The sequence below is a fragment of the Solanum pennellii genome, chromosome 6, assembly GCF_001406875.1.
Source record: "Solanum pennellii chromosome 6, SPENNV200".
Taxonomy (NCBI): domain Eukaryota; kingdom Viridiplantae; phylum Streptophyta; class Magnoliopsida; order Solanales; family Solanaceae; genus Solanum; species Solanum pennellii.
In genome coordinates this window covers 2,797,874-2,807,025 of record NC_028642.1, presented here as the reverse complement: position 1 = coordinate 2,807,025, position 9,152 = coordinate 2,797,874, and the positions used below count along the sequence as shown (strand labels likewise).

Genomic DNA, 9,152 nt, shown 5'->3' with positions numbered 1-9,152 from the left:
CCCCCCTGGACCCCCCGACTCGCTGACCGGGCAGCGAGACCCCCGTCCTTTCTGTTTGTAACGGGTCCAATTCAAGGCATTCAACATTAGGGTTATGTGGGTAATTTGGAGATTGTATAAAAATATTAAGGGCAAAAATATAAAAATGTGGTCAACTTAAAACAGCTTATAAGCTAAAAAAAAAAAAACACCCCTACCCCAGCTTTTAACTTTTGGCTTAAAATAAGTTTTTTTTAACTTAAAATAAGTTATTTTGAGTATTGCCAAACAGATAAATAAGTCAAAAACCAACTTTTAAGTCAGTTTGACCAGCTTTTAAGCTGAGCCAAACAGGCTCTTAGTAGTATTTTAACTTTATATAAAATTTTCAGTACTTTATTTAACTTCTAAACTAGTAGTGTTATAATTTGTTGCCACGAATGAATTTTTCACTTTGGCATTTCAATTTGTTATAATTTGGTAATTTTTAATATTCAATAAAATAGTTTGTTTATTTAATTATTGTTGTTTATCTCGAGTCAATTGTAAATATTATTAATTAATTTAGGAATATTTAAAAATTGATCGCATTTTACGTTCATTGTCTCAAAACCTTTATCTTGTGCCCAAAAAATGATGCCTTTGCCTTTTAAAACTATTGACATGTTTTGAGTCAAAGATAGTAAGTTATTACTGGAGAGAAATATTGAAAATATCTATAAATTTGTTGTAAATTTTTAGTTACTCAATAAAAAATTGAGAGAAGTATTGAAAACACCCCTAAAGTTGACAAATATTTAAAGGTGTATTTGAGTTCAGTTAGTAAAATAAATGATTGGATGTATTTGAGTTCACTTAATAAAATAAAAAAATATTTTTAAGACTGTCAATAATTCGAGAGTAAAATTAATAATTTGCATCAAATTTATAAAAAAAATTTAGTACTTTCTCTCTTATTTCTGCTTTTCTAAAAGATTGCAATTTATAAGATTTGGTTTATAAATGTATTATAGATGTAAGTCTAGCTCGAACAAAGGCAATAATTTTTTAGTTTATGAAATGAAGTCAAATTTCAAATGTTGGGAGGATTTTAATTACATTAGTTTATTTGGATCATAATTACATTTTCTTATGACGACAAATTTTCTGTTTATATCTTCTTATATAGAGAGAGATACAAGGTTGGTCAATATAATATTGGGAAAAAGAGTTTCAAGACATTTTAATTTTTTTTAAAATAATTCTTTCATTTGTATATTCAATTTTGATATATTATGGAGTGTTATAAATTGAGAGAAGTATTAAAAATGTTCTTAAATTAAGTATGGATTATTCATTTTATCTCTAAATTATTGACAATCTTAAAAATATATATATACTAACTGATTTAAATATACACTTGATCTTACAATATGAGTGAAATACACCTTTAATTTTTGGCCACGTTGAATGGTTTCTTAAAACATTTTCATGACCTTTTATTAAAAATATCATGCTCCTACAAGAGATTGAGATTACTTACTATGTCATTTAGCAGATAAAAGATGAATCTAAATTTAGTTAATAAAGTAACAAAAAAAAATTAAGGTTATAATAATTTGTAGACAAAACTAATATTTTGTGTCAGGTGCAAGGATTATTAATTTTAAGTCAAAATAAGTTAAACTAATAAACGAGTGGGTGTTCTAACGCATCGTAAAGCAAATAAGATAACCCATATTTTCAACTTTAAAATGGGAAAGGAAAAAAAGAGTTGCGAACGACCTTACTAATTTAATTTGGAAACAGTCTCGATGTTTTTGAAAATCTTTCAATCTTCACAATAGAGAGATAAAATTACGCGCACTTCCTCTTTTTCATATTAACTATATATTATTCTTAAAAGCCTAATGCTTATAATTTATCTTCCTCTTTTGAAAATACATACCCTAATCAATAATAATTTTTTTAGTAATCCATAAATCTTATTACCAACCACCCAAAATAAATAATTGTTACAACCAAAATTTTCCTACAAAAATGTATATCCATCACTTATGTTCCAAAGCATCTATAAATAGGAGATTGAATAACATAATAACCAAAAATAAACAAACACGTAAAAAAAAAAAAACATAAACCAAAAACAAAACACAAATAACAAAAAAAGTAAAATAAAATAGAAATGGTGACATCAAAGAAGCTTGTTACATTATTTTTCGTTTGTATCGTCATGATTTCTTCATGTGTTTACGTCTCCATGGCTGACGAAGAAAATAGTAACGCAGAAAAAGTGGACGAAGCATATAAATCGGCTTCAACGGACTACATAGGTTGTTATAATGATTGTCAAAAAGATTGCTCAGGTGGATACACTCATTGTGAGATGAAGTGTGATGAAGAATGCACAGCTAAATTGCTCAAAGGTATCGCTCTTTTATATCATATCATATATTTTTTTTAAATACTATATATGTTTTACACTTTTAACGTATAATATGTTTGGTTATTATTTTCTAACACGTTATTATGTTGTGTTTTTTTTTTTTTTTCAGAGAAATTGAAAATGTAGTGTGGCAGTGTGGGGACAAGAACAAAACGGTGGCTTGTTTTTTAAATTTTTAATTTAAGTGATTTCTGAGAACACTGTATTTGTAATTTTTAAGATCCAATAAAATCGTTTCGTCTTAATCTTCTTAAAATAGGTATGTATTATAGATCATCTTATTTATGTTTATATTTCTTTCGTTTTAATTTATATAATATAATATAAAGATGTTTTGAGTTAAATAATTTTCTTTTATTTTAATTTTTTATAATTATATTTTGAGTTGGTAACCATATTGTTGGTTTACAGTGTCTTTTTCCATATATATTTCAACCCAATTTTTAATTAAATTAAAGTGTTTATACACACGTATATATATTATGATAAATTAGTAAATATTTTTTCATTTATAATTAAAGGTGTTGAGTACTAGTCGAGGAGATAGAATTGTCTTTGATATTAAATGATTTATTTTTTAAAGTAAAACTTTTCCACAAAAATTAAAATTAATTAATTAGATTCCCACACGAATACTCATATTGAGTTAAAAAACACACACTATATATTATAAATATGTGTAGCACAATCTGAGTCATTTTTTATATATGAAATTATTTTTAACCAAAAAGAAAAAACCAAAAGGATAAATTCACTTAGATAAAAGTAAAAGACATTTTGAAAATTAATATATTAAACGACATTATAAAACATTTTTTGAATTTTAAATATGAGAATATTGAATAGTCCATTTAGACCATTTGAATGTTCTAAAGTTGTCTCACCAACTTATTCCATTCACACTCAATATTTATCGTATCAAGTTAATTTAAATACGTGCTAAAACTAAAGGAGTAGATAGATATAGGCTTGAATTATTATAAAAACAAAAACAAATCAGAGTTAAATATTATTCAAATATTAAATTTATAAAATAGGACATATAATGTATATAATTTTGAATATATATATATTATCCAAACATATTGTTTGGCATATATTTCGATTCAGTACTAGACAACTAACTTTACTAAACATTGGGTTGCCATTGTGGACTTTTAAGTAGTTTGGGATAAGGAATATTTTTCCTTTCCCATGGGAGTCAAACTCAATGTTTTAAAAAAACGTTTTTGGAGCAAGTTTCGGAGTGGAGTATAGATAAAAATTAGGGACGAAGCTATAGTGTGAGGTTAGATAAATAGAGAATTATATTATTTAGATATGATCAAAATTTAATTTTTTCTTTTGCTTAGTTCGTGTATTTACTTCGTATGTTTAATATTCTATGAAGCTATGCATATTAAAATATATTAGGGTTATTTGATTAAAAACTTATTAATTAAAATTAAATTGCTAATGAAATTAATACCAATGTAACACAAAATCCAACTTGTTATAAATATCAAGAAGTTGGAAAAAAAATTAAAAGTCAAAATATATTTTATTTCTTAGTCCTATTTTTTTATTTTCTCATTCTTTCACCAGTTAAAAAGGAAACAAAAAATGATCAAACATGCGAAGTGTAATTAGTATTGATTATATATTACAATTATATATCATCGTTGATCTTTTTTTTTTTCCTTTTTACTTAGCAATAGAATCCTAATTAATTTTAAACATGTTTCTAAAATTTCGATCATATTCTAAAAGTATGCGTGTTTTATCCCAAATTATAATGTAGAAACTCCATCATTCTTCTTCACTAATTCTGGTTTGATGTTTCTAATTGTAAGTCCCTTCTTATATCTTTTTAAGGCATGATATATAGTTACGTCCTTCAATTTGATTTGAGCTGATATATATGTCCTTCAATTCTGGCTTTGTGTGCGCGCAAATACATACTTAAATTTGTATAAAATTGATATAATACATAAACATGACCCTTAACTTAGCTTCAGTGGATAACTATGACCTTTAACTTTGGGTGTGCACAAGCAGAAACTTAAACTTGTATAAAATTGAATAAAATAAACACATTTCGTCCTATATGACAATTTTGTGTCTTAAATAACGTCTTATATGTATTATATCAAATAAAACATGTGTGTCTACTTGTTCAATTAGACGAATATATACACAACTTTGGCTTATGCTTTGCCCCTACAATGTGGTGAAACAAAGGTCAAAACAAAACAAAACAAAAGACCAAACGTCATGGCTATCGTGAATATTTCCCCACTTATCTTATATCCGATGTCACATTCATTAAAGATTTATGTTACGTGTATAGGATATCCAAAATTTCTCTATAAATTATCATTTCCCATTTCTGCATAATCACATCAACAAAATTATTAACTATTATTATGGATTCACAATCACCAAATGGTTCAATTATCTTCTCTACTGTTGGTAGAACCAACTACGGTTTCGATATCTTCTCTCTCAAATCTCCATTGTCTTTCCTCAATTCCCCAATCACGGAGCACTGTCTTACAGACGGTGCATCCGTCAATTTCAATGGTCAATTCATTGACGAAGACCAGACACTGGTCTTCGTCTCTGAAAGATCAGGTGCTCCTCGCATTCACTTGAGTCGTCGTCATTCAGGAATTGAACTAATTCCTATTTCAATCAATACCTTATTTCTCGATCGTCCAATTCTTCGTAATAATCGCCTCTATTACATCTCAGCTCATCAACATTCTGAAAAGATTTTCACAAGCTCCTCTGCTCTTTACTGCAGTAGTACTATCGAGGGCGATAATGAGGTAAAAAGATTGACTCCACAAGGATACGTTGATTATAGTCCTTCGATTTCAAAATCCGGACACATGATTGCTGTTGCTTCCTATGGAAATCGTCGTTGGCCTACCGATGAATTTCATGATCTAAGTACTGATATTGTTGTTTTCCCTGTATCTAAACCTGATTCGAGAACAATGGTGTGTAGACACGGTGGCTGGCCAACTTGGTCCGGTGATTCAACGATTTATTTTCATCGAAAAGCTGATGATGGATGGTGGAGCATTTTCAAACTCGATTTACCAGACGATTTATCGAATTTGGTTGATGAGGGTAATGCTTCGATTCGAGTTACTCCGCCTGGTGTGCATTGCTTTACTCCTGCAGCAGCAGTAGCATCAGGAGACCGCTCTAAAACATCAATTATTGCTATTGCAACTCGAAGACCCGGAAAGAGCTACCGCCACATCGAAATTTTCGATGTGGAGACTCAGAAGTTCTTTCCGGTGACGGAATTGATTAATCCTACAATTCATCATTACAATCCCTTCTTCTCTCCTGAATCGACTTACCTCGGTTATCACAGATATCGAGGTGAATCGTGTTCAGGGGAAACAACAATTCCTTACTTGGACTCTGTAATTTCTCCGGTTAACGGACTGAAAATGCTGAGGCTTAACGGATTCTTCCCTGCATCCTCTCCGTCTGGTGAATTCGTTGCATTGAATCCAGGATTCAAAGGACTAGAAATCGTAAAATCAGATGGATCGAAAAAATGGACATTGATTAAAGATCGTACATCTTTCTGCAATTCATGGTCTCCAGCTGAACCTCATGTGATATATACATCAATCGGACCTATATTCGAATCAGTTAAAACAACTGTACAAATAGCACGCGTTTCGTTCAGCTCATTGAACGTTAACAGCGATGAAATTCCGGTAGAGATAAAAGTTTTAACAGGGGAAGAGACTGGTAACAATGCATTTCCTTCTAGCTCCCCTGATGGAAAGCATCTAGTGTTTCGTTCAGGTCGTTCGGGGTATAAAAATCTGTATATTATCGATGGAGTCAATGGAGAAATGGAAGGGGGAGAAATTCGTCAGTTAACGAATGGGGCATGGATTGATACGATGCCAAATTGGTCACCTGATGGAAAACTAATTGCATTTTCTTCGAATAGGCATAATCCGAATGACATTAATCGTTTTAGCATCTACGTTGTTCATCCGGATGGATCAGGGCTTCGGAGGATATATGTGGCAGGGCCGGAGGGATCAGAGGAAGTGGATAAAGAGAGATTGAATCATGTATGTTTTAGTAAGGACAGTGAATGGCTCTTGTTTACGGGCAATTTGAGCGGAGTGACAGCAGAACCAGTGTCGTTGCCAAATCAGTTTCAGCCGTATGGTGATTTATACGTGGTGAAACTGGATGGGAGTGGATTGAGACGATTGACGTGTAATGGATATGAGAATGGAACTCCAGCTTGGCACTCCTCGACTATGCCTATGGAGACTACTGCAGGGGAAACAGAACGGAGCGTACTAGTAGGAGAGAAGTTAAAGGGTGAATTTGACGATTTGCTATGGATGAAGTGTTGAAGACAATCATAACATTGTCGGTGTAAATTTCACATGTGGAGTGTGGAAAAGGTTCGTTATATTCGTAGTCTTACCTCTATCTTTATGTCTTTTTGTTGCTCGCTCGTGAGTTCAAATATCATGTTGTACTTGTTTATAGTATGGAATAAACATTATCAATAAAGTCAAGTTAGCTTTTAATGAGTAGTTAAATAAAACAAACAATAAAAAGAATATTGAACTTATTAATAAATAACAAATCATACAAACCAAAAAGTGGGGTCAAATAATTGTTTTTTAACATTAGAAACAACTAAGGTGCCTTTAAATATGCACGGTTTTGATTCTTTATGCTTTGTAACTTAAAGTCTCATGAAAATTTCAAAAGGTAGACCAACAAGCTTGATATTTAAGCTTGGCATCGAAGTTGCTAAAATATATACTCGACAATTAAACACTCCAACTTTAAGGATTCACATTTAGACATTTTTATTCATTATTATTAAATACTCTAACTTACAAAATGATCATTTATACAACTTCAAAATCTATGTGTCATATCAACGTCAGATGTACACGAAACACAAAGAAATTTTCATTTACACAATATTGGTACAAATTGAAATGTCTAGATATGTATATTTTCAAAATTAAAATATTTAATTGTCAGTTGAAGTCAAGCTAAAATGCGTATATATAATGTGCCATCCATCCTTTTCCTAAGTGGGAAGCAGAAGACATCCTTTGCTTGGGAATAAACTCCATTATCATTTACTTTTGAGCATTTCAACCGTTAAAGTGGAATTATCTCATGAGCTAAATATAGAGATTCTCTTAGCAAAGATGTGCGAAATAATAATCATCTCATCAAAAAGTTTAAGCCGTACATACACACCCTTTTGCGGGTGGATTTGATTATTTTATATAAGAATCTGTCTTCATTTCCATGGAATATAAGTACTAAAGAACCCTAAGAAGAGTAATATATTTGAACATACTCTATCTTTTTCTCTTCTCTAAAATAACAACATAGAAAGAGAGAGACATGTAATATTTGTTGAGGAGAATGTCGTCTGGTTCGAGATCTTTCATAAGAAAGGTAAATGAATGACAAGTTTTCATATATGTATCTTGAATGATTTCGGACCAGGCTTCATTCCCCTCAACTCTGATCCAACAAGTATGTGTTCTTAAGTTTTTTTCTTTTTATAAATTCTTTTAGGGTGTGTTTAATCACAAAGGAAATTATATTTTCCGCAAAAATATTTTTCTTGGAAAAAGTTTGCTTGTTTCATCAACTAGACCAAAAACGTGATTCAGTTGATAAAGAGGTGCACTTGACTTTAGGTTAAAATGAATCGAGTCAATAAACATATATGTTGAATCACAATCCTATGTTTGTTTGTGATTAGATGAGCTATATAGTTTATTTGAACTAAAATATGGGTCATAAATCTTTTTACTTTTCCTTAAATTTCTTTTATTCTAATAATAGACTTTTTAAAAATTTAATCCCATCTAGCAAAAGGGCTTAAAGGTATAAATAAGATGGTAAGTATCAAAGTCTAGAAAATCCAACTAATACAAAAATCGTTCTATTCTATCTTTACTCCAAACAAGTAAAAGTTGTTGGCACCCACTAAAACTTGTTTCGAGCCAATCTCATATATCAAAGCAAACAACTTCAATAATAGAAACGCCACATTGCATGGAGTTCCTTGATCTCGATTCAAGCTCGAATCTTCTCTTTATAACTTTAGCCTCACAAGCTAGCCTAGCCTGTCCATGAATGGGCTTGGGCTTTAAGGCCTTGTCCTTTTGAGTTAATAGTAACATTTTTTATTGTTGGAGTTTCTTAAGGTTGGCAACCTTCCAAAAAATGAATATATATGACACTCTTAAGAAAAATGAAGGAATATTATATAAGACAGACAAAAGTTCACATGAATGTCTTTCATAGGTATTTTGAAGATTGAATTAGGTAATAATTTGAAGTTGCTTTCATAGGTATTCCAATAGAAAACCAACCAATGATTCCACAACACAATATAATGTATGTCTTAGTCATATAGATTGTGTGGCTTCTTTCTTATCATATATTACTAAAAGCATGAACAAAAAAAATTGAAAGTTGAATTACGATTTTACCCCTATTATAAATTTAAATGTTATAAATCATTTGATTATTTAATTTAAATATTAAATTCTATTATTTTAATTAAAATGTTGATGACCTTTACACTTCCTTAGGTTAATTCCTAATTAAAATATCTATTCTCTATAATTTATATGTATAAAATAATAAATAAATAATATCTCTCTCTATATATCCATTCATATTTATTTTTTCTCTTTTTTTTGAGATTTTAAATGTCTAAATA

The 9,152-nt window shown here is 30.1% G+C and overlaps 2 protein-coding genes across 2 annotated transcripts; both read left to right on the top strand.

The window, feature by feature from the left end:
- Positions 1 to 2,078: 2,078 nt before the first annotated feature.
- On the top strand, positions 2,079 to 2,660 carry LOC107022075. The gene is made up of 2 exons (XM_015222794.2): positions 2,079 to 2,384; positions 2,514 to 2,660. The coding sequence occupies exons 1-2, from the start codon at positions 2,144 to 2,146 to the stop codon at positions 2,528 to 2,530; spliced, it is 258 nt and encodes an 85-aa protein (XP_015078280.1). The 5' UTR covers positions 2,079 to 2,143; the 3' UTR covers positions 2,531 to 2,660.
- A 2,111-nt stretch (positions 2,661 to 4,771) lies between these two features.
- LOC107022027 lies at positions 4,772 to 6,972 on the top strand. The gene has a single exon (XM_015222735.2). It carries the CDS (start codon positions 4,810 to 4,812, stop codon positions 6,790 to 6,792), a length of 1,983 nt encoding a protein of 660 aa, XP_015078221.1. The 5' UTR covers positions 4,772 to 4,809; the 3' UTR covers positions 6,793 to 6,972.
- The last annotated feature ends 2,180 nt before the right edge of the window (positions 6,973 to 9,152 follow it).

Bases quoted from the DNA above. Each gene is read 5' to 3' on its own strand.
- LOC107022075 (XM_015222794.2), top strand. From the start codon at position 2,144: ATGGTGACATCAAAGAAGCTTGTTACATTATTTTTCGTTTGTATCGTC.
- LOC107022027 (XM_015222735.2), top strand. From the start codon at position 4,810: ATGGATTCACAATCACCAAATGGTTCAATTATCTTCTCTACTGTTGGT.